The 26253-nt window shown below is 38.6% G+C and overlaps 1 protein-coding gene across 3 annotated transcripts in view; it reads right to left on the bottom strand.

Annotated features, from left to right (window-relative positions):
* Positions 1–294: 294 nt before the first annotated feature.
* Positions 295–26253, bottom strand: part of LOC124117120 (integrin alpha pat-2-like) — a 118987-nt gene continuing 93028 nt past the window's right edge. For all 3 annotated transcript variants that reach the window (XM_046478852.2, XM_048388791.1, XM_048388787.1), the window contains exons 10-31: positions 26023–26075; positions 24891–24990; positions 24037–24145; positions 22910–23007; positions 22212–22302; positions 21731–21776; positions 21408–21512; positions 20282–20337; positions 17579–17739; positions 16374–16517; positions 15989–16056; positions 14611–14767; positions 13757–13846; positions 13488–13567; positions 11669–11758; positions 11313–11406; positions 10892–11056; positions 9115–9216; positions 7883–7993; positions 6412–6522; positions 5324–5449; positions 295–4367 (exon numbers count right to left, since the gene is read on the bottom strand). In XM_046478852.2, coding sequence (XP_046334808.2) covers positions 4275–4367; positions 5324–5449; positions 6412–6522; positions 7883–7993; positions 9115–9216; positions 10892–11056; positions 11313–11406; positions 11669–11758; positions 13488–13567; positions 13757–13846; positions 14611–14767; positions 15989–16056; positions 16374–16517; positions 17579–17739; positions 20282–20337; positions 21408–21512; positions 21731–21776; positions 22212–22302; positions 22910–23007; positions 24037–24145; positions 24891–24990; positions 26023–26075 — 2250 coding nt within the window. In that variant the 3' untranslated portion in view covers positions 295–4274. The remainder of the gene's footprint in view (positions 4368–5323; positions 5450–6411; positions 6523–7882; positions 7994–9114; positions 9217–10891; positions 11057–11312; positions 11407–11668; positions 11759–13487; positions 13568–13756; positions 13847–14610; positions 14768–15988; positions 16057–16373; positions 16518–17578; positions 17740–20281; positions 20338–21407; positions 21513–21730; positions 21777–22211; positions 22303–22909; positions 23008–24036; positions 24146–24890; positions 24991–26022; positions 26076–26253) is intronic.

The following is a 26253-nucleotide window of genomic DNA, read 5'->3' on the forward strand; positions in this document are numbered from 1 at the left end:
AGTTTACATAATTGTTGTCACAACATACTAGTTTCCTTGCCACTGGAGACGATCAATATGATGATAAGTGTCATGGCAGATCACCTCTAGTATGAGGTAGCCATTGAGAATATTATGCTAGTAATTCATATACATACACTTCCTGATTTCATTTCCATATATGCTACTCAAAACAAGTTAAGAAACACCTGATCCTTTCATGTAATATTACTATAGCTAATCTGTCATGCATGGCAGATTAACTATAGTACTATGAAAAAATCAGGTGTTCCTTTACTTCTTTTGAGTAGAATATTTCAAATACATTTGTTAAATTGATAGAAAATGAAGGTTACATAAAACTTATTTTATTAATAAAAGCATTATTTTCAGAGATGCAATATTTAACAGATAAAAACACAAGCATACATAATAATACCTTTCTTATTATAGAATGAAATATTTCTACAATGACACATACCCGATATATACAAAAACACCATCTGACAACTATAGACATTCAAATAAATAAAATAAAATATCTTAATACAAAACACATCAACTATACCAAGCTGTCAATGGAAGCCAGGCAGTTGATATAGGATCTTTCGCAAAGCCAAAACATACTTCTTAGCATGGCTGCGGTTCCATTCAAAAGTATTTTCAAAGACTACTGTGCCCATATTCATGTGTTCATAAAAATCAAATTAATTCTGTCAAGAAATGTTTAATTTAAGACAAAATACAACATACTTTAAAGGATTTAAATTTGCCAAAAAAATCAACAAAAGTATCAATAATTCCATTTAATATCAATCTAAGTGAAATCTGAGACTGATGCCATTACCCATTAACATATATTCTCATTGTGTCAAACAGGGCTAAAACAAACTAAACAATAAACTAAGCAGTCTAGTTTGTTTCCCTACACATGATACAGGCACAAGAAGACAAAATGTCCTTACCCCTTAATTTCAATTTCAACTTATATCCCCAAACTACGACAGGAAGTGTTTCCATAATGATGGAATGTCGATTACCCAACAGGGGAGACTACTCTGCTAATAAGGGGAGACAATTATACTCAGTAGGCACGAATGGACGGCATGAACAGTAGGCCACTCTTGGCCTCAGAACATTTTCTAAGACAACCAAAGTGATAGGAACCAGTGTAAAGAATGATCAGTTGGCTTCATTTTGAAATATATTTATATGTATATTTAACAGTAAGGGGGAGACAATCAGCAACTTATAGATGTTTAAGCTTCATGTCGTCAAACTGATAATGTATTTTATTTGGCCTAACTTTAGGCTCTGTTTTGGAGAAAACAGATATTGTGTAGGTACTGGTATCATGGATGCTGAAAAACATACATTTACTTGTAAAAAAAACCAAATGCACATATTAATCATAAAAAAAACAATTATACCGGTAGGCTAATTTACATGGCCCTCAATCACTGTGGAGTATGCTCAGAGTGCATTGAGTGGGTGAGAAATGTTCTTCCCATTTATAAAGAGACAACAATGGCCTCGTATATATGTGGAATTAAACTATCAATTCCTGATAAACAGTGTCTGTTATTTATCCGAATGTTCAGAGGTTTATTCATTAACTTAAATTAACATATTTCAAAATGGCAGCCTAACGGACGACTCTTCACCCAAGTCAACACACACTATCTATGGTATGGTTGTCTGCAGTTCACTAGCGTTTCTGTATGAACAACACACGTACACATGGTTCATGATGAACATTTCAAAGTAAGGCATAACAGCAACCAATGAAATAAGAAACGTAATTCCATTGTCATGGATAACATTCATCAAGACTCACTATTCTTGAACGTGATTTAAAAAATCCATCTCCACACCAGGATAAAACAGTGCTGCTTATTTAAAACAGATATAATACATTTCCAATTACAAACATACATGAGTGCCTCCTCCGACCAAGCATGCAGATATAAATTAAGATTCAAACACTCTCTAAGTTCTATATCTAACGAAATGAAGCCTAACTCTTTATACAGAAAACAAAATATTTATAAGATTCTTCTTTAAAACCTAACACGACGATTGTGTAAAACACACCAATCACAGGCTCACCTGAAGGTCAGTGGGAAGGGAGATAACTTTTGTAACTTTTTACCAAAATCTATCATAATACTTATATCTTATTCTTATTTCATCAGCTCCATACTACAAGAGTGCTATAGCTTTTTAAAATTTATAAACACACATTGAAAAAATTGTTTTTTTCAAAATCAACACTTCTTTCTGAACCATGTTTAACTGGAACTCCCTTTACATATAATTGTCAAAATAATCCACACTTTCATGTAACCAATGGCTACTATACTCGTATCTGGTTTCTGATGGTACTACACATATACAATGAATCAGACATTCTTGTATAATTCACACAGATGTAGTCTCAAATACCATGTGCAGTTCTAGATAAGAAATATCTAATTCTGTCCAATTTATGTTTATTATGTAGCAAAACAAATAATATTATAGTTCTTATTAATTTTTTTTTTATTTCAAAACATATTTCATAATATTTATTTTGTTCAAATTATTAATTTCAAGTGTTGATATAAAACTAACCTCAAATAAACACTAACATCATTGTCTTTCATTTTTTCCGATTTCTCATCTTGAACAAGAGACTATGGCGTTCAAACTGTTTTATACTTTTGATTACAACAGAAGATACACAAGTTATTCCCCCTTTCCTCTGACCTGCAGCACATACTACAATTCTCTCACTCAAGTCTTTGGCGCCACTCATAAGAAGATAATAACTAGTTGTCCTACCATTAGAATACACACCGCTCAATGGTCATTTAATTAGTTGTACTGAAAGCAGTATATGTTGATAGCACCATGGGTACACTACCACCCAGAGGAGTATTGTTGACTATAATGGCACACTGAATATATCTTTATAACACATGGAAATATGTGAATGATTGCATATATGGTAATTATGGCTCTATATTTCTCTGTAGTTCAACCACCTGCCCTTGCATGGCCGTGGTAGTGGATTTGTAATATTCAACACCTAGAATTTGACCCTATTGCACTATTATTTCAAAGTATGTATAATAAGGTATGAATCATTATGTCATGGAATCACTGGAAGATTTCTGATACTTGACCAGACAGCTCCAAGTGAGAGCATTATTGAGTGCTATGAAAGGCTTTCATTGAGGTACGATAAAGGTTTTTACATACTCACACTGGCCATGACTTTGGGTAATATATGAATTCCACCTCCACAGAACCTCATTACCAACCTTATGCTATTGTTTGTTACTTGTAGACTAAATTAATATTCTGTTGCTTTTTCGTCTATTGTTTGTTACTTGTAGACTAAATTAATATTCTGTTGCTTTTTCGTCTCTAAGTTTGGGCTGGGACGGGTTACTTGGGTACTCGGTCAGGTGGGAATTGAGTAGGACCCAAGTATCCACAGGACTACCTGGAACCGTGGTTAGTCACGTGATAAATTATCTAGAACTCCATGGTTACACTACAAGTCACTAATGTTTGCATTTCTTTCTGACTATGCACCCATTCCTTCTGACTTGTATTTGTGTGAATAAAGATGACTTTCAGTCAACTTCAGTGTATGCATGACTGGATCCTTTTATACGTGTATCTAAATACTTTTTGCCAGGGCTCCGGTCAAACAATCCCCAATCGGACATTTTGTACCCAACTCTTAAGACCTACAACGGGTACCCGGGTAGGGTCAGGTAATAGGGTGTCGGGTACCCGAGTAATAGATTTGGACTTGTCCCAGCCCTACTCCAAATGACCATATAAGGCAGTGAATTCGTGGACAATGGAAGCCTGGATGTGAACCGATCATGTGATCAGGCAGTGTGATGGAATGACTCTAATGCAGAAGTCATACTGTCTCCATGGTAACTAGTCACATGATTGTTCCTCTTCTGTTGGAAACATTGTTTCAGAATCACAATGTCTGGTGTGTTACGATCGCTTATTCCCTGAAATAAGGCACAGATGGCGGCATACTGTGAAATAGGCATCAAGATTGTTATCAACCATATGTTGATATCATGGATATCACATAGGGAGTTGATATCGTGGATATCACATGGAGAGTTTTGTGATTTCACATTTTATCACACTGCAGCTTGGACTTTTGAATTTACACTGGAATCACAACATGTGCCTCTTTCAGGGGTCGTGGGAATCAGCCTTGATGCCACATAGATTTTACAACTTTTTCCCAAACTTGTTCGAAGGTGAATTTTTGCTCATTCAAATGTTTTGTCCTCAATGTTCCGTGGGCTGCCGTTGGCAACCAAGTAGCCGTCATCCTCTGGCTTCCTCCTCTTGAAGAAGCCACACTGGAACACAGAGAGAGACACTCAAGATAACAACGACAGGATCTGTTAACTTGGGTCCAACAAGGACAGTACATGTAATTCAGTATCTAGCAAAATACTACCACAACTAAAATGAGGTGAGGTGAAATTGGTTTAACATCGTGTTCAAGATTATTGCACTCATATATTTCATGCATGTGTGTGTGTGTGGCTGCTTGTACTAGTCCGGACTGATTTATAGTGCTAGCCCACTGAGATGCCATGCTGCAGTTTTACCTGAATACCCGACTCAGACACTGTATACTGACCCTGAGCCAACCAGTCCCATCTTCTTGAGGCAAGGGAGTTAACTGACTGTAAAAGTCAAGTTTCCACCCTTGCCGAACTAGGCTGGTATTATGGAGTTACATTTTGGCAGGACTAACAAGTCTATGCATGGTCTAATCAAAATCGTGCAACGAAATCAAAATCCGGGTCGTAAACTGTCATGAAGATTTCGGTCAATTGGAGGATTTGCAAAGCATGTGCACAGCTAACTCGTTGTCAACAGATATTTTCTATATCTCTTCATGTTTTTAATGAAGGTGCTCACGTGATTTGATGCACTTCGCGATGTAAGACTCGTTTTGTCACAATATAGATCTTGATTATCGATCAGATCGTCTTGAATGGGCGCCGCCATTTTGTTTGAAGCAAATACAAGTGATACGAGGGGTGGAATCTGATCCATAGGATAGGCATGGAAGGGACATAATTCGTAATAGCCACCAGTGGCGCTACGATCGAACCCAGGAATTCCAGCCTAGTTCGACAAGGGTGGAAACTGGACTTTTAAAGTCAGTTAACTCCCTTGCCTCGGGAAGATGACCAGTCCTGGCTTCATTCCCTGTTGCTGAGCATCAGGAAGAGAAACAACAAGTACCATCTTTCAACATCTTTTGGTATGGCACGGCCTGGAATCGACCAAAGATACTCACCCACCACAGCAGGATAATGATCAAGAGAAGAACTAGCAGTCCTGCAGACACTGCCACAGCTATGATCCAGATCTCGATGGGCCGGCCACCAATGTCTGGCTTGTCAATGTTCACATCCGTCACAATCTGGGGCAAGAGAAAACAGTTTATGGGTCATATTACCCCCATACATAGCACATTTATGTTACATATTACTATTACATCAATCAATCAATTACAAACTAGTCAGTCAATCAATCAATTACAAACTAGTCAGTCAATCAAAAAATCAATTACAAACTAGTCAGTCAATCAATCAATTACAATCTAGTAAGTCAATCAATCAATTACAAACTAGTTAGTCAATCAATCAATTACAAACTAGTCAGTCAATCAATCAATTAAAACATAGTCAGTCAATCAATCAATTACAAACTAGTCAGTCAATCAATCAATTACAAAGTAGTCAATCAGTCAACTACAAACTAGTCAATCAGTCAATTACAAACTAGTCAATCAGTCAATTACAAACTAGTCAATCAGTCAATTACAAACTAGTAATCTGACAAAAGACCAAAGCATGAAAGATACAATGCATTATCACATTGAAATCAGAGGGTATAAAACTCATTATCATCCAAAACTGGCTCCCACAGGAGATGTGGCTTGGGTGAGATCAAGCGATATCTACATTGTAGATAAATAAAATTGCATCACAATGCTTTGAAGACCATTGTAACGTCATTGGTTACCATGATGTCACAATCAAATGACATCACCAATGGCTCTGCTACTGAAGCTGTTAGCAGCACTTTTTACACTTAAGACACTGCTACAAACTGAAAAAGTTGCAAGAATGGTGTTGGATGATAAATGAAATCTCTCTATTTATCACCCCCAAACATATAATGGCCCTGTGGAAGTAAATGTCGTTGTTCCTTTTCTGCCATATTTTCTTTATCAAGTTTCGTAAGATACAAATTTATATTCTATTCAAAATTGTAAAATAGTTCAATACTTGTCATCCACAATTTGTTTTTTCTCAATGTTTTTAATGATTACAAATATGTGTTCAAACATTGATGCACGTGTTAAAACAGAGTACTCACAGACTGTTTGGCTGTAGCAAATAACGTCGGGTCCACAGACTTCAGTTTGTACGGCATGGAGACGACACGGGCGAAGGCTGTCGACGTCAGGAGTGCATGTGGCATCTGGTTCTGGAGGAGTAGCAAACGTAAGATCATGGAGAGTGAGTATCAAATGTCATTTACTGCATAGTTCAAGTATCATGGAGAGTGAGTATCAAATGTCATTTACTGCATAGTTCAAGTATCATGGAGATTGAGTATCAAATGTCATTTACTGCATAGTTCAAGTATCGTGGAGAGTGAGTATCAAATGTTATTTACTGCAAAGTTCAAGTATCGTGGAGAGTCAGTATCAAATGTTATTTACTGCATAGTTTAAGTATCATGGAGAGTGAGTATCAAATGTCATTTACTGCATAGTTGAAGTATCGTGGAGAGTGAGTAGCAAACGTCATTTACTGCATAGTTCAAGTATCGTGGAGAGTGAGTATCAAATGTCATTTTCGCAGTAACAGTTTTATTGTAACATGGTTGTCAAATCAGCCATTTCAATCAGAGGTTGTTATTCTGATTTGAAACTTCTGATTGTGTGTGTGCATATGCTTTTGTGTGGTGTGTGTATGTATGTCTATGTGTGTGCTTGTACTAATCCAGACTTTATAGTGCTTGGTCACTGAGATACCATGCTGCAGTTGAACATGGCTATGATGTGACCGGAGCGAGTGAGTGAGTTGGGTTTAACGCCACTTTTAACAGTATTCCAGTCATATCATGGCGTGTCAGCTTAAAGTGGGAGGAAAGCCCGAAGTGACAGGTCTCAGACGTTTACCACTTCGGTGAAACCCACGAGCACGGGTATGGTGCTGACAAACCTAGAAACATAATCGGGGCAAACTGGGATTCAAACCCACAATCATAGGTTTCTGGCGTGCCCAAGGGATGCAACTCTGCACAGCAAATCGCGGCGCCTTAGACGACTTGGCCACCCGTGCCCCCTGGCCGGAGCGAAGGCCCGAGTAATGCAGGTCATCGACCCGTAGACCCACCATGATCTGGGTCAGAATTGATCTTCAGCAACCCATGCTTGTCGTTAGAGGTGACTAATGGGATAGGGTGGTCAGACTTGCTGCCTTGGTTGATGCATGTCATCGTATCCCAATTGTGTAGATCGATGCACATGATATCAACCACTGGATTGTCTGGTCCAGACTCGATTATTTACAGACTGCTGTCATATAGCTGGAATATTGCTGAGTGTGGCGTTAACCAACAAACAAACAAGCAAACAAACAAACATTGACCCATACGTGTTCCGGGCCTATCGAGCAAAACTGTTTACACATAACATCTAACTGGGGCAATAACTGCTCTAACCACTGTACAGACAGTCATCTGTTGTAACATCCGCAGACACAGACATCATGTACAGACACTTCTCCAGATACAATACTAAATGACACAAAAGCCACTGTTGAAATTGTCTTCTTACCCTTATAAATTCATCCACCATCAGGTTGGCTCTTATCTTGATCAGGAAGTTGTCATCTGGATTTAGGTATCCCACAGTGCACTTGATGACTGTGCACCAATCAGTGCAGGCCTGAAACAGGAAGTGGTATCATGTACATTCACATGTAGAATAGTTAGTTGGCATGTCGTGTTTCACTTCACTGCCTCATCGCCACACACAAACATGTTGTGAGGAAATGTATTCTAGCCTGGAAAGAAGTATACTGTGGAATTTCTGGAATTGGTTGTGATTTAATCATAGATCATGTGCATATTCATAATGCGCCAAATTCTCATCCTAAAGCATGCTCAAAGCGCTACATTATCGCCCGGTCAGTGTATCAGTGTAGCCTCAATCTTAATTCTCTGTTCCTGTGAGACTAAAAAGTAACAGTCACATGGCCATCTCATCCTACCAGGTACCCATTCACTGCTGGGTGAACAGAGGCACATGTCGAACAAAGTCACATGCTACGAATGAGGTGAGGTGAAATTGGGTTTAACTTCGCGTCCAAGATTATTGCACTTATATAGCGACGTATGTGTGGCTGATTGTACTAGTCCGGACTGATGCCGATTTATAGTGCTAGCCCACTGAGATACCATGCCGCAGTTTAACATGAATACCCACTCAGACACAGTATACTGACTCAGAGGCAACCAGTCCTTGTTTTAGCCCCTTAATGCCGAGCGCCAGACAGGGTAACAACAAGTACCACCTTTTAATGTCTTTTGGTATGACGCGGCCGGGGATCGAACCCCAGACCTTCCGCTCTCCGGGCGGACGCTCTACCACTAGACCACGGAGGCGGTCACATGCTATGGAGACACATGTGCTACATGCGCTTCAGGATCAAAGCCCTAGAAACTCTCAGGAGTCAAGCTGCCTAACATGGTTACCCATCAAACTGCTTGACTTCACCTGATATGTGACCTGTTAGTTGTACACATGACCAAGCGTTCGCTCGTCACGCCGAAGACCAGGGTTCGATTTCCGACATGGGTACAATGTGTGAAGCCCATTTATGGTGTCCTCCGCAGTGATATTGGTGGAATATTGCTAAAAGCGGCGTAAAACCATACTCACTCACTCACACATGACCACGTGCATCCACCAAATAAATAACGTGAGCAGCCTCCTGCACTATGACCTACGCGACCATCACCAACAACACCAACAACAACAACATCATTCTAGCCAGCTGCACCCACCACACGGCCTTTGTTTGCTCGTTTTGTTCTGTCTCCTGACCTCTGTTCCTGAAGCACCACGACAACATCGTTCGGGTCCGTCAGGCTGTATCTCAGAATATCCTGGAACCAATCAGAAATCAGATATTTACACGGTGCTAAGAAGCTGAAGATACACACCATACAATAGGTGAGGTGAGGTAAAATGGGGTTTCACATCGTGTCCAAGATTATTGTAATAATATAGCGATGTGCATGCATGTATGTGTGTGTGTGTGTGTGTGGCTGCTTGTACTAGTCCGGACTGATGTTGATTTATAGTGCTAGCTCACTGAGATACCATGCCGCAGTTTAACATGGATACCCCATTCAGACACAGTATATTGACTCCGAGCCGATCAATCTTTGTTTTAGCCCCTGAAAGACAAGCGCCAGACAGGTTAACAACAAGTACCATCTTTTAACGTTTTTTGGTATGACGTGCCTAGGGATTGAATCCCAGACCTTTCGGATGCTCAACCACTAGACCAAGGAGGTGGCCACACCATACAACAGATACATCCCATAATATGGGTATACCCAATCCTGATTCTCTGTATAATAACAACATAATTTGCTGTGTATTGAGTGCCAATCCTGATTCTCTATATATTAACAACATAATTTGCTGTGTATTGAGTGCCAATCCTGATTCTCTATATAATAACAACATAACTTGCTGTGCATTGAGAGCCAATCCTGATTCTCTATGTAACAACAACATAACTTGCTGTGCATTGAGAGCCAATCCCGATTCTCTATGTAACAACAACATAACCTGCTGTGTATTGAGAGCCAATCCCCATTCTCTGTATAATAACAACATAACTTGCTGTGTATTGAGTGCCAATCCCCATTCTCTGTATAATAACAACATAACTTGCTGTGTATTGAGAGCCAATCACGATTCTCTATGTAACAACAACATAACTCGCTGTGTATCAATTGCCAATCTCATTAAAATCACATCTTAGTTCTCGCTACCGCTAAACAAAGATCTGAGGACATCCCATTACGGTTCACGTCAGACCGACCTTGTGCGAACTTTGACCAACCAATAGACTGACCAATCAGAAGGGAGCTTTCTTGTGCTTTATGGCACCTATTTCAAATTAGCGACAACGCTTCGAAACATATTTTGACAAATTCTCGATTACAAATTTGAAACCTGAACAAAAGAACATTCTGGGATGGCTAATAGATGATCTAGATTGTATGGATTCAGTCGTTAAACCCGTTCGGAATACCCCGTGTTAAAGTTTTCGAGGTTGCATTTCGAGGTAGAAATCACATTCCGACTGTCACTTTCATAATCTGGTAAGCGACGCTCTGATTAGTCGGATGAAAGGTCGTTCTGACATGACCCCTTATGGGATGTCTTCAGATCTTTGTTCAGGGGTAGCGAGAACTTAGGTCTTATTTTAATGAGATTGATCAACTGCCAATCTCTAATAGTCTGGGGCGGTCGGGTAGCCTGGTGGTTAAAGCGTTCGCTCGTCATGCCGAAGACCCGAAGAGTCGTGAACTCGGTTCAATGAAACCGGTGACCTCAGCATATGGGTTTTGCAACGGTGCAAAATCTGCACGTGCGTCTCGCAATGGCATGAAATCTGCACATGCGTCTCGTAGGCTGTTCGTAGTTTTTGTTCTATCAAGGGTTTACAATGATTGTCCTCCTGCGAGGTGTTACCACAATTTCAAAAACTCCATATAGGTACACGAACAGCCAGTAGGTTTATAAGTATAACAAGGTACTCACTGAACTGTTAGCAGGTGTTACAAATATTATCTGACACTGGCCGTTGCCCTTGGTAACCTCAGGTGCTGACGTGAGGGGTAAAATTGGTTCCCCATCGTTATCATGACTGGGCCAATAAATCTGTAGATCTATCGTCTCCGTCGAACTGGGGCCGAGATTTTGTACCTGATGAAATGTAAGAGCCATACGGTTATGTCGACAAAAGTGATGATATAAGTGATGATATTTGGAATTATATTTATATCTAAATAAGGCAATTAATTACACCAATGACAACAACAAAATTTCACATTATTTCTAAAGTTTAGAACTGAAACAGCGTTAAGTCCATATATATTTCCACTGATTGAAGGTTTCTCCCAACTCTTGTTGCCTGAATATAGGTCACATGTGCCCCCCATAAAGAAGTGATGTAGCTCACCTGATAAAGATGTTCAACAGGTCGTGTTCGAATTTGGTCGTTATTCAGTCGCACTCGAGATGTGTTTACAATAATCTGTTCGGGAGTGGATTTTCTGCAATTAAAACAATAATCAGATATATGCAATAAAACATAAAAGAAGAAATTTAGTAAAATCTAAATATTTTTTCCATTTGTATTCTTATACTGCATTACTCCTTAATGCAGAAAGCTTTGTTTAGCGGTAGCGAGAACTAAGATCCGATTTTAATGAGATTGCACATAGAAAGTCCCTTAAACAATCTGTAGTTAGAGTCCCTTTAACAATCTTGAGACAGTCCCTTTAACAATCTGCAGACAGAGTCTCTTTAACCTACCCGTTGATGAGGATGTCAGCTGCTGCAGTGACAGGGATGGAGACACTGGCGTAGTTGTTGACGGTGTCAGTCAGGTTCTCGGGGTTAGAACTGGAACAAGTAACAAGAAGTAGTGTACATTGAACCATCATGGCAACAGTTCCATGATTGTCTGGAACCACAACTTTGTGTCAGTCTAGAAAATATTGTATTGCTTGTATGACCATGTAGAGAGTTGCTACAGTACTATTCCCCATACAACAGACTTTAGTCATCGACAACCATAACAAGTGTTAATATTCAAGACAGATAGAAGAAAGTGATCCTTTGACATACTTTGCATATGATAGCCATGAAGAGCATGTTCTGGGTTTTACATTTTATTTTTTAACTTAATTACATAATTTTGCCAAGGTTTTATTCATTTTACTCTTCAATCTTATATGGTTAGAGGTACCTGGGCAAATATTCTTATACCAAAGATGTACATTATATTTATGCACAAGAAATATGTTTATATTTAGTGACAGTGAACTATATAGTCTTGAAGTCTACTTTTCTCAAGAATATTGACATAGCCTTTAATTTCCTCAATAGAATGATCACAATTACAGTTTCTATCTGTAATTCTTGACCAGTGATTGAAATAAAAAATATGCCAGACTTCGATCAAGACCCAAGCTACAGACCCTGACTAAACTCTTCAGACCTTCACTTATTGTGTCAAATAAATGGACATGTTAATTTACAGCAGGCCAGAAAGACCCTTAGAAATTTGAAACAAAATCACAAAACCTGCCTGCCTTGGGCCTTATTTAGAATATAAATTGCACTTACAAATACATGATGATTAATGGCTGACTGCAGAGAACAAAGGGACAAGTTGTGCATGTGCACGACTTATGTTTACCTGGTTAATACCAAAATATGGACTGATAAACGAACTGTGGTTAAAATTAATATGCATATTTACAGAATCAAAACTCAAGATACGACTGATAAACAGAAGATGATTATAATGGGGCATTAAGGTAATTACGTTCTGGAATACAAAATAAGGAATAATTAATAAACAGTGATTTGGAAAGGCTGATGTGTATTCCAATAGTTTTAACAAAAGTAGGAATATATATGAAATGGAAAGTGATAATACCTTTGTGATGCAAGTAAGGCTATTAAACCCAGTTAGAGATACAAGTAGGAGATATAAGCATAGTGTGCTATGTACATTAAGGGACCTTGTCCAAGCAGATGATGCCATAAACTACCGTATTCCACGTAATAAGTGCCCCGCTCTAATAAGTGCCCACGGCGATATTTGATAATATATTGGCTAGTGAATAATCCCAATTAGCTACCCTTCCGATTGATCAATGTACACAAGACTTATTTATTCGTGTATAATATGCACTTGTGGGTTATATGCACCCTTAGTTATGGGCAATTAAATTCTGGAAAAATATCTCTCTCGTTTATAAATATTTCAGGCTGTCAGCATAAACCACGAAATTTATCTTTCAACTTTTTTTCACCAAAATAATATTCTGATAAGAGCCCCCTATTTCTAATTTTGAGAGCGCCATGGGCACTAGCGAATACGGTATACTAAAATATTTAAGTACCAATGAAACATAAATGAAAGGTGGAGAATGTGAAGATTTGACTGAAATACCTGAATGTACAGCTTGACACAAGTTTGTGATCAATGTCATTATAGGATAATTTGGCAGGATCAAACAAAACATTCCCAAACCGAGTATTATACGGTATTATTATGACAATAAAATAAATAATGTTCCAGTTTATCTATTTCTCCAGGTCACAAGTTCTCGCATCTCACCTGTTGACTTCAAGAGCAAACACGAGTTGGTCGTTGGTTCCATTGAAATCCTTTGGAGACACCTTGAGTGTGAAGTTGGTCTGAAAGAACATTATTATTTCTCAGCAAACTTGATATTGAGGAAAATTGGGTGTTATCAGTGTTTCGAATAGGCCAAGTTAAAATGTTATTGGTTCTCATGACTTTCTTCAAAATCTCTTTGTAGGAAGAGAGGAAATTTGAATGTCCTTTCAATGATACCGATACAGAGCCCCCTGCCATCAACTCACCTTAGCTCGCGTCGGAAGTGGGTTTCCCAGGTCACAGTTCACCATGTCCTCGTTGTTTATTCTCAAACGGTCACAGCTCACCGGCGCCACCTGGCGGAAATATTCACAGCATGACAGAAACGCCAACTCCTTTAAACACTGAGCATCAAAACTTAAGAATTCAGAGGATCAATGTCATTCGATGATCTGCCTTGGACCCCCAAATTTTTTAATGAGAGTCCATGAACTTGAAAATAGACAGGCCCAAGTAAATCCCTGTATAATCAAATTTATCATCAAGAACTCCAAAGGAGTTATCATTTGGTTGAGATCAAGCGATGTCTCTTTGGAGATATCGCTTCAATGAAATTGCATCACCAAGCTTTGAAGACCATGAGTGAGTATGGTTTTACGCCGCTTTTAGCAATATTCGAGCAATATCATGGCGGGGGACACCAGAAATGTGTGAAGCCCATTTCTTGTGTCCCCCACCGTGATATTGCTGGAATATTGCTAAAAGCGGCGTAAAACCATACTCACTCACTCACTCACTCACTTGAAGACCATGATGACCACAAAGGCTGGCTAGCTGTTGTTTTTACACAAACAAACACTGGTTATTTCTGTTTACAAACTGAAAAAGTTGGAAGAAAGATTTTGATGAAAAAAGAATCTCACCCTTGTCTTTTGATATCAAATACATCAGTGAGTGAGTGAGTCAAAATTTTATGTCACATCAAATACATCAACATTGTCCGTTTAAAACGCCAAGCGTTTTATCGACTTATGTTGATATGTTTGACATCCAAAGACCCTCAGGTGAGATTCTCTATGTATTAAAGACTGGCAATGTCTGACGTGACTGACTGACTGACCCCCTGCATGCTCTGCACGCCCTGGATGCCCTTGATGGACACGCCCTGCGGCAGGTTGATGAACAGCTGTGTGTTGAAGGCATCCTCCCCGCGGTTCTCCACCATGATGAGGATCTCCAACTCCGTCGTCGTGCCGATGATGTGGGCCGCAGACACCCTGTGAAGTCACACCATTGGCATTAATGTCATGTTGGACAATATTTCATTGCACAGACTCTCGGAATAGCATGGGGTTAGTGTGTGAGTGCGTATGGTTTTACACCGCTTTTATCAATATTCCAGCTATATCACTGTATGGGAAACCAGAAATGGGCTTCACACATTGTACTTATGCGGGGAATTTAACGTGACGAGCGAACGCTTTAACCACTAGGCTACCCCACCGCCCCAATTAACATGGGAGAAATGTTGATGTTCAGCACTTCGTGACAAACACAAGCAATGGTGCTAACAAACCTAGACTCATACCCAGAGAGATCACAAATTGAAAACCATGAACACAGAATCCTGGCCCTGACTAAGGGTCATAACTCTGCTGCACTGTGCCCCTACAGCAATGAAAACTAGCCAATCATAACAGGAGTTCATTGTTCATGTATCAGCAAGTTGTAACTCATTACAAGTAAGAAATATTGTACTGCAACAGGGTGATCAAAATTGTATCAAAATGTTTATTGTGAACAACCAAACATTTTCTCCATTATGTGAGCAGCCATCTTCCCGAGGCAAGAGAGTTAAATGACTTTAAAAGTCCAGTTTCCACCCTTGACAAACTAGGCTGGAATTCCTGGACTCGATTGTAGCACCACCAGTGGCTATTACAAGTTATGACCCTTCTATGCCTCTCCTTAGGACCAATCTGATTCCACCTCTCATATCACTTGCATTTGCTTCAAACAAAATGGCGACACCCAGTCAAGACGATCTGATCGATAACGAAGATCTATTATGTGATAAAACGGGTTTACATTGTGAAGTGCATCAAATCACGTAAGCGCCTTGATTAAAAACATGAAAATATTTGGAAAATATCTGTTGACAAAGAGTTGGTGGTGCAAATGCTGTGCAAATCCTGCAATTGACCGAAATCTGCACGACAGTTTACGAACCCTATTTCGATTTCGTTGCGCGATTGTGATTGGAGTATGCATAGACTCGTTAGTCCAGCCAAAATGTAACTCCATAATACCAGCCTAGTTCGGCAAGGGTGGAAACTGGACTTTTATAGTCAGGTAACTCCCTTGCCTCAGGAAGATGGTGATCAGCTGTTTCTCAGAAGTTGCTACACATATAATTAAGATACAGACAGAGGCTAAAGAACTGCCCAGGGTTGTCGTAACCTTGTGCATCTTTGGTGTTCCCGATCAGCACAACTCACCTGAAGGAGTGGACCCGGAGGTCTGGGTAACAGACGTTATCTCGGCCACAGTTTTTCAAGATTTGAGCCTGGAAGGAGACAGCAATAAAACATAAGGACTTCAATAATCTCAGATGTACTATCCTACAATCTAAAGGATTTATGACATGGATTGGAGTCAATGCCATTCCACCTTCTTCTTCTTCTACTACTACCATCAGTACCACCACCACTGCCGCTGCTGCCGCTGTTGCCACTGCTACTACTACTACTACTACTTTGTTCACTAAATCCACCTAGGGATGCAAGCTCACAGTACTACATTAAAGACAGAGGTGTAAACAGGAAGTTGAAGTTTGTATTATTATCACTATTATCATGTAGACGGGACATATGTGTCTGGTACCTCTGTCCGGACCGAGGTCCTGATGTACTGGTCCAGGATGGGGTCCAGTGACCTCTTCTTACGATTGCTGCTTCCTGACTTCACCGTCCTCAGTGCAAACTTGAAGTCTACAGCAATGGGTGTAAGTTTGTCTGAGATGTCATCCTGTAAAAGTGACCAATGGCAGTTACAAACTTCTGCATATTCACAGCTGGACATTTATGTACAGTCAACACCTGTCAATTTGGACTGTACCATACTGACTTGACAAGTAAAGGTGCCCTTATTCACAAACTTTCCGAACCACAAATACCGTATTCGACGTAATAAGCGCCCCGCTCTAATAAGTGCCCATGCTGATATTTGCTAATATATTGGCTCGTGAACAATTCCAATTAGCACCCTTTCCGATTGACCAATGTACACAATACTTATTTATTCGCGTATTATACGCACTCGTGTGTAATATCCACTTTTAATTATGGGCAATTAAATTCAGGAAAAATATATCTCTCGTATATAAACATTTCAGGCTGTCAGCATTAACCACGGAATTTATCTTTCAACACTGTTTTTTTCGACAAAATAATATTCTAATAAGAGCCCCCTATTTCTAATTTTGAGATCGCCCTAGGCGCTTATTACGTCGAATACAGTACTTGAGACCAAGTTTGTGGTTTGACTGTTTTCATTGTATTTACTGCTGATGCATGACAAATCATGGTCAGTTTAAATGTTCTCCTCCCTGTGATATAATATTACACACATAAACACACCTAAAGTTGATTATGATACCGAGTTAAGTGTCAGTTCCTGGATTAACAGAGTCTTACTAAACATGGCTGCTCACACCACACACAATACTAAACTACAAATACGAAAAGTGGGTACACTGGGTTTGTTTGTTTTTTAACTCCAAAAATGCAAACATATTTTGAAATCAATATGTCCTAAACAAATACGTAAAAAATGTTTACTTAATCATTAGACCAAAACCACTGTTGACAGTATGATATCAGAGATTCCATTCAGTGCCACAAAGCACCACAAGCCCCGCCCATTATATCATTAGCCAATCAGAAAACTGTAGTCTGTTAGTGTACGATGCCTAATTATTTTTTATTTATGACACAAAAAGATTGCTTCGTTGGCCAATCAAATGCAACATCATCACTTGCAAATTATTTATGCAAATATTAACAAATTTAGAAATCCCAGCAACGTACCAGGACGTATGCAAAGGAGGAGGTGCACCACGTGGCCTTCTTGGTCAGTTTGACCGTGTTCTTCTCCACCACGTCCTTCTCAGTGGTCAGGTAGTACGCCCGCTGCTCCTCCCGAGACCGATTCCGCTGCAGCGTGTCCAACTCCCAGGTCAGGTCGAAGACTGCAACAGTGTTTCACAATTGTACATGATGTATATATGGCACAGTATATCATGTATATATTACACTGTATATCATGTATATTTAACACTGATGTATATATAAAACTGTAATACCATGTATATATAACACTGTATATCATGTATATATAGCACGGTATATCATGTATATATAGCACCGTATATCATGTATATATACATAACATAACACTATGTCATGTATATATAACACTGTATATCATGTATATATAACACTGTACATCATGTATATATAGCACCGTATATCATGTATATATACATAACATAACACTATGTCATGTATATATAACACTGTATATCATGTATATATAACACTGTACATACCATGTATATATAACACTGTATATCATGTATATATAACACTGTACATACCATGTATATATAACACTGTATATCATGTATATATAACACTGTACATACCATGTATATATAACACTGTAGATGATGTATCATGTATATATAACACTGTAGATCATATATATATAACACTGTATATCATGTATCATGTATGTATAACACTGTATGTCATGTATATATAACTGTACATACCATGTATATATAACACTGTACATCATGTATATATAACACTGTACATACCATGTATATATAACACTGTATGTCATGTATATATAACACTGTATATTGTGTATATATAACACTGTATATTATGTATATATAACACTGTATATTGTGTATATATAACACTGTATATTATGTATCATGTATGTATAACACTGTAGATCATATATATATAACACTGTATATCATGTATCATGTATGTATAACACTGTATGTCATGTATATATAACTGTACATACCATGTATATATAACACTGTACATCATGTATATATAACACTGTACATACCATGTATATATAACACTGTATATCATGTATATATAACACTGTACATACCATGTATATATAACACTGTATATCATGTATATATAACACTGTACATACCATGTATATATAACACTGTATATCATGTATATATAACACTGTATGTCATGTATATATAACACTGTATGTCATGTATATATAACACTGTATATTGTGTATATATAACACTGTATATTATGTATATATAACACTGTATATTGTGTATATATAACACTGTATATTATGTATATATAACACTGTATATTGTGTATATATAACACTGTATATTATGTATCATGTATGTATAACACTGTATGTCATGTATATATAACACTGTACATACCATGTATATATAACACTGTAGATGATGTATCATGTATATATAACACTGTAGATCATATATATATAACACTGTATATCATGTATCATGTATGTATAACACTGTATGTCATGTATATATAACATTGTATATCATGTATATATAATGCTGTATATGATGTATATATACTATTGAGTGTCATTCATATATCACACTGTATATCATGTATATTAAACACTGTCTATCATGTGTGTATTTAACACTGTATATTCGCGCATCATGGAATTTGCTCACGTGAGGCACTGACTTCATCAGCTGATGAACGTCAACAAATACAACTTCAATCCTTAAATAACTCTGTATGTCATGTATATACAACACTGTATGTTATGTTTATATAACACTGTATGTCAGATACATATAACACTGTATGTCATGCATATATAACACTGTATGTCATGCATATATAACACTGTATGTCATGCATATATAACACTGTATGTCATGTATATATAACACTGTATGTCATGTATATATAACACTGTATGTCATGTATATATAACACTGCATGTCATGCATATATAACACTGCATGTCATGTATATATAACACTGTATGTCATGTATATATAACACTGTATGTCATGCATATATAACACTGTATGTCATGTATATATAACACTGTATGTCATGTATATATAGCACTGTATGTCATGTATATATAACACTGTATGTCATGTATATATAGCACTGTATATCATGTATATATAACACTGTATGTCATGTATATATAACACTGTATGTCATGTATATATAACACTGTATGTCACGTATATATAACACTGTATGTCATGTATATATAACACTGTATGTCATGTATATATAACACTGTATGTCATGTATATATAACACTGTATGTCATGTATATATAACACTGTATGTCATGTATATATAACACTGTATGTCATGTATATATAACACTGTATGTCATGTATATATAACACTGTATGTCATGTATATATAACACTGTATGTCATGTATATATAACACTGCATGTCATGCATATATAACAATGTATGTCATGTATATATAACCATGTATATCATATACAGTTGTGATACACTATGTAGAAATGTCACTGTGTTGTGAAACACTGTGTATAAGAACACAGTGTATGACAACTGTACACAATGTACAAGGACTGCGCACAGTGTGCAGCAATCAGCAGAACACAGGACAAGGACTGCGCACAGTGTGCAGCAATCGGCAGAACACAGGTGTGGCAGCGTCTCCTGCAGCAGTACTCACACAGCTCCTCAGCCACGCCCTGGCCAGTGTACTCCAGACATGTGTACACCGTCAGACTGAAACAGCAAGATTCACACATCACACAAGGCACATGTCAGGAAATGTCGAAGTGGTGGAACAAGTAACGCTTCTAAAATATGAAATAAAACTGTATATCTTCAAACTGTGATGTGGTACTGTTGAACGACAGAGGTTTGGGTATTCTCACTACAGACACAAGAACTTGTTCAACTCTCAAAATGGTCAAGGGTTCCAAACAACTCTCCTTGTTTCACACTGTGAGATTGTTGAAATACCGTATTCCACGTAATAAGTGCCCTGCTCTAATAAGCGATATTTGATAATATATTTGCTAGTGAACAATCACAATTAGCACCCTTCCGATTGATCAATGTACACTAGACTTATTTATTCGCGTATAATACGCACTCGTGTGTTATATGCATTCTTAATTATGGGCAATTAAATTCTGGAAAAATGTATCTGTCGCATATAAACATTTCAGTGTGTCAGCATAAACCATGAAATTTATATTTTAACTCTCTTTTTTCCACCAAAATAATATTCTAATAAGAGCCCCCTATTTCTAATTTTGAGAGCGCCCTGGGCGCTTATTACGTCTAATACGGTAACCTAAAGTGAAGCAAGACCATCCTTCATAACTTATGCCATCATCCCTTTTCTTAGGCGGATTCAGAGGGGGGGGGGGGGAGCGGGATGTGCGTGTGTGTCCATGGGGACACCTTTTGAAAACCAAATGTAGTATAGGCAGTAAAATTATCTGAGGGAGGGTTTTGATATTTTGGACCCCTCCCTTTGAAAAATGCTGGATCCACCCTTGCTTTCCCCTCCATGGCAACCAGTCAGACTCCATGACAACCAGTCAGACTCCTGCCCTCCCTGTCTTTGCCCCTCTGATTCCCCCTCTGCGGGGACGGTAGACCTAGTTGGAGGATCTGCTGATGATAAGTTTAAATCCCAGGGTAACGCTGATCATAAATCTTTGTCAGCACCTCTGTAATTTTGGACTTGATGCCCATAGCATTGTAACATGACTGAATACTGTGAAAAGTAGTGTCAGAATCCAAACTCACTCACTCACTCACTCACTCACACTACAACGTACCATGTGACTCTCTTGTCATCAATGAGGGAGCAGCTCCGATGGTCGAGGTTGATAACAACAGGGTCAATCTTGAGACTAGCGTATACACGCACCACAGGGCGAGTTCTGTAAAACACCAAATACCAACCCTTACATACTCTTGTCACCAACTCATGTAACAATCCTCTTTAAGAATTATTCAAAATATAAAAAAAACATCGTTTCTACTATTGACTGAGCACAGATAATATTATCAACCTGAAATTTTTTTGACTAAACTTGGGTTTTGGAACAGACTGATGAAAATCGATCCCAGAATGCAGTGAAATGAGTTTATATATCACCTTAGGAAAACTGCTTTGTCTGCCCCATAGGCACCAACCAGGAGATCTGGAAACAATCAAACAATATAATAACAGCAATTATGATACATGTATATGTATAACCTGTTTTTCAAACAAGTTTAATCTTTTTCATGTATAGATTAAGAAAATATAGTGCGGGCAGGCGTTGGTTTTTTTTTTGCTGTTCAAACAGGTATACAAGGGAGATAACTGGGTGTACAAGGGAGATAACTGACATGTCTACAAGGGGGACAACTGACAGGCTGTACAAGGGAGATAACTGAAGGGTATACAAGGGAGATAACTGACTGGGGTATACAAGAGAGATAACTGAGAGGGGTATACAAGGGAGATAACTGACAGGTATACAAGGGAGATAAGTGACAGGGTTACAAGTGAGATAACTGAAGAGTATACAAGGGAGATAACTGATCGGAATATATAAGCGAGAACTGACGGGTATACAAGGGAGATAACTGACCGGGGTATGTATTGCCATCCTGGTCCATGCCCCCGGAGAGAGAGTAGCCGAAGGTAAACAGTCCTGTGTCCAGGTCCTTGGGGAGGATGATCTGAAACACAATACATATATTAAGCTCTTCTCTACAGTTTATGGTCTTCCAGTCGTGAGTGAACGAGTGAGGGAGTTGGGTATATGGGCACATTAAGTTACCTCACACGATAAGTAGAAATCAGCTGCTGCGAAACTAAGGCAAAAAAAGTCGAGTTTACAAGAAATAAAATAATCCTTTCAACCAGTATCACATTAGGGACAAGTGGCATAGTCTACCCTAGTAAAAGTCACGATATGGCTGAATTACAGCCGATGTGACTTTAAATATTAACCCACTCACTCTACCCTGGTAATGTGATGTCTGATTAATATTGGAAAGCTAAGTGGTTAAAGCGTTCACTCGTCACACTGAAGATCCGGGTTCTTTCCCAACAATAATCAAAACCCATTTCTGGTGTCCCCCGCTGTGATATTGCTGGAATATTGCTAAAAGCAGCGTAAAACCATACTCACTCTAGCAGATAAGTCTACTCATGTATTTTAAAAAATTCAAATGAACTATGAATTCAAGAAATTGAAATGGCTTTCTGTATCTTAACAAAATCATGAAAATTTACTCAATTTAATCAAGTGTCACATTAGATTCTTTTGACAAGATTGCGTACCTGTGACACCTGTGTGATGATGCCCTTCTTGGAACCATGGTAGATGTAGACGGCCCCCTTGTGATCCTCGCCTGCGTAAGGAGCTCCCACAGCCAGATCTGGGGAAACAGACATTGTCGTGTCAACATATAGATCTATCCCGGGTCAGAACATGTCCCAGTAGACTTGTAGGGGGATCGAGTGGTCAGCCTTGGTGACCTGACTGATTGTATGCTGTACCCCAACACTGTGGGATGTTGTTCATAATATCAACCACTGGTTTGTCTGGCCCAGACTTGATTATTTACAGGTCAGTGTGATATAGCTGGAATGATGCTGACCGCAACAACAACAAAACAACAACAAACTGATAACAGATTTCACCAGGTTACAAACATCAAGACCACAGGGGTCATAAATCTGTCACTCTAAATGAAAAGGACCGCCTCCGTGGTCTAGTGGTAGAGCGTCCGCCTGGAGAGCGGAAGGTCCGGGGTTCGATCCCTGGCCGCGTCATACCAAAAGACGTTAAAAGATGAAACTTGTTGTTACCCTGTCTGGCGCTAGGCATTAAGGGGCTAAAACAAGGACTGGTTGGCTCGGAGTCAGTATACTGTGTCTGAGTGGGATATTCATGTTAAACTGCGGCATGGTATCTCAGTGGGCTAGCACTATAAATCGGCATCAGTCCGGACTAGTACAAGCAGCCACACACACACACGTGCATGCACGTCGCTATATAAGTGCAATAATCTTGGATGGGACGTTAAACCCAATTTCACCTCACCTACCAAATGAAAAATAGATACTTAATGCGAGCAACCAGTCCAACAACAAATTATGTGGAATGACAAAAAAACTGTTTGATAGGCATTACTTGAGTTGATGGATGACAAAGTAGACACAATTTATGGACAACAACTTCTGTAAAGGCGACTTTTCCGTATAGATTCTTTTACTGTTGTCAAGCTTGACAACGGTATAAGGATCTATACCGAAACATTGCCTTTATGGTAAATAAAGAAGTTGTTATCCATAAATTGTATCTGCTTTGTGACAAATTAATGTTTCTTTTATAAACTTGTCAGAAACAACCCAAATATGCAACCATTTCAACAAGGGTAGATAACTCCAGCTGGCCAACTCACCATTATATCCGTCATAGTTGATGTCGCCGAGTTTGGTGAGGGCGTGCCCAAATCTTGACAAGCTCTCCTTGCCATCAAGAATATCTTTCTTGCTGGCCTTGAACGTGTGCTGTGACAAATTGTAAATTAGATGATTACAAGCAATCAGAACAATGCTAAATTGAGGCTATTAGGAATATATGGGATAATGCAGGTCTAAAATTAATTTTTCAAAACAATAAAAATGGTTTTAATAAAATCAATCATGTTTAGCACTACATCTTATTACCCAAATTACTGGCAATGTTTCTTGACAAAACTTAATTGTTTGGGTGGCATTTGGTTCAAAATATCATTATTAATTAATTATGTCACCTAAATTTACTTATTGATGTTGGAGGTGGTGGTGTATGCACTGGATTAAACTTCATCTTGAGCCAAATCACTCAGAGTTAAACCCAAGAAGATCTGGAGTAGAATAGGTCTTCAGCAACCCAGGCTTTCTGTAATAGGCGACTATGATTGTCGTAAGAGGCGACTGAAAGGATTGGGTGGTCAGGCTCATTGACTAGGTTGATGCATGTCATCGTATTCCAATTGCGTGGATCAATGCTCATGATATCAATCACTGGATTGTCTGGTCTAGACTCGATTATTTACAGACTGACTTCATAAAGCTGGAATATTGCTGAGTGCAGCATTAAACAACAAACAAACAAACAAAAACAACCAGAGTTAACAGAGCAGCAAGCACATTGCGGTCTTCAGAGGCGTCTTCATAATGAAAACAACTGAACAGTCTTTGTGAACTAGCAATCATTTCAACTGTAAATACACTGAACTAATACTGGTTTGTATTTCCTACTGAAGCTCACCTTCTCTGACTGGTAGAATATGTACACTCTTCCTGTCTCGTAGGTCTTGGAGGTCTTCAAGACTGCATAGAACGGAGCCCCAACAATGATATCATCCAGGCTGAGAACATATCATGAGATAAATGAAGATATCACACAAGCTTATGTGTTAAATGTAGATATCACACATGCATCTCAATCCACACAACCCCAATCGATATTGTTTTCAGCCGTTGGCTTTATCCTGCCAAGAAACCTACCCATTATATGATAAATCTAGTTATTACCTATAAGGGCAAACATATCGAGATTCATAAAAATCATATGTGCCCGAGGGTCACATCATGTCACGAGACAACAGTGTATTGTTTTTGTCATCTGGACGTCATTGTTGACTTCATTCGAATCTTATTGTGAAGTCAGGTTGGAATGATGTCACACTAGAAACTACATACCTGAAGATTGTTGATGTCATTTCACAAATTGTGGTTTTCTAGGTGATTAGTGCAATTTTATTTCTGTCTGGAATGATGTCACTTTAGAAACTTCATAGCTGAAGATTGTTGATGTCATTTCACAAATTGTGGTTTTCTAGGTGATTAGTGCAATTTTATTTCTGTCTGGAATGATGTCACACTAGAAACTTCATAGCTGAAGATTGTTGATGTCATTTCACAAATTGTGGTTTTCTAAGTGATTAGTGCAATTTTATTTCTGTCTGGAATGATGTCACACTAGAAACTTCATAGCTGAAGATTGTTGATGTGATTTCACAAATTGTGGTTTTCTAGGTGATTAGTGCAATTTTATTTCGGTCTGGAATGATGTCACACTAGAAACTTCATAGCTGAAGATTGTTGATGTCATTTCACAAATTGTGGTTTTCTAGGACAGCGGAGGTGATCCGTGCAATTTTGTTTCTAAATTCATCTCTGTATGTCGACATCTTCTTCGGTAATAAATAGAACGTTATATTCGTGTTCATGTCATACTATGTTTACGACACTCGTGCCTAAATTCCGGTATTTAGACACTCATGTCATGAATATAGTATGACATGAACAGAAACATAATATCCTCTATATATCACACGAGCCTATGAGATAAATGTCTATCCACTGAGCACAAAAAAAAACACTACAAGAGGACTCACTCATCTCCGTCCAAGTCTGTCACTGCCAGGGAATATCCAAAGTAGGCACCAACCTGCAAACAAGATACCGAGATTACAAGTTGTCCATAAATAGGTCCTGGCAATCTGAAACTCAGCTTGAAAAATACACTAAGGACAGCATGATTGGTCAACTGAAACCATCAAGCTGACACTCCCAGAGATAACTGTGATACTTCGCACAGCGGTGTTAAACCAGCGGTGTTAGGATAC

The sequence above is a fragment of the Haliotis rufescens genome, unplaced genomic scaffold (assembly GCF_023055435.1).
Source record: "Haliotis rufescens isolate VD_foot unplaced genomic scaffold, xgHalRufe1.0.p SCAF_10, whole genome shotgun sequence".
NCBI lineage: Eukaryota > Metazoa > Mollusca > Gastropoda > Lepetellida > Haliotidae > Haliotis > Haliotis rufescens.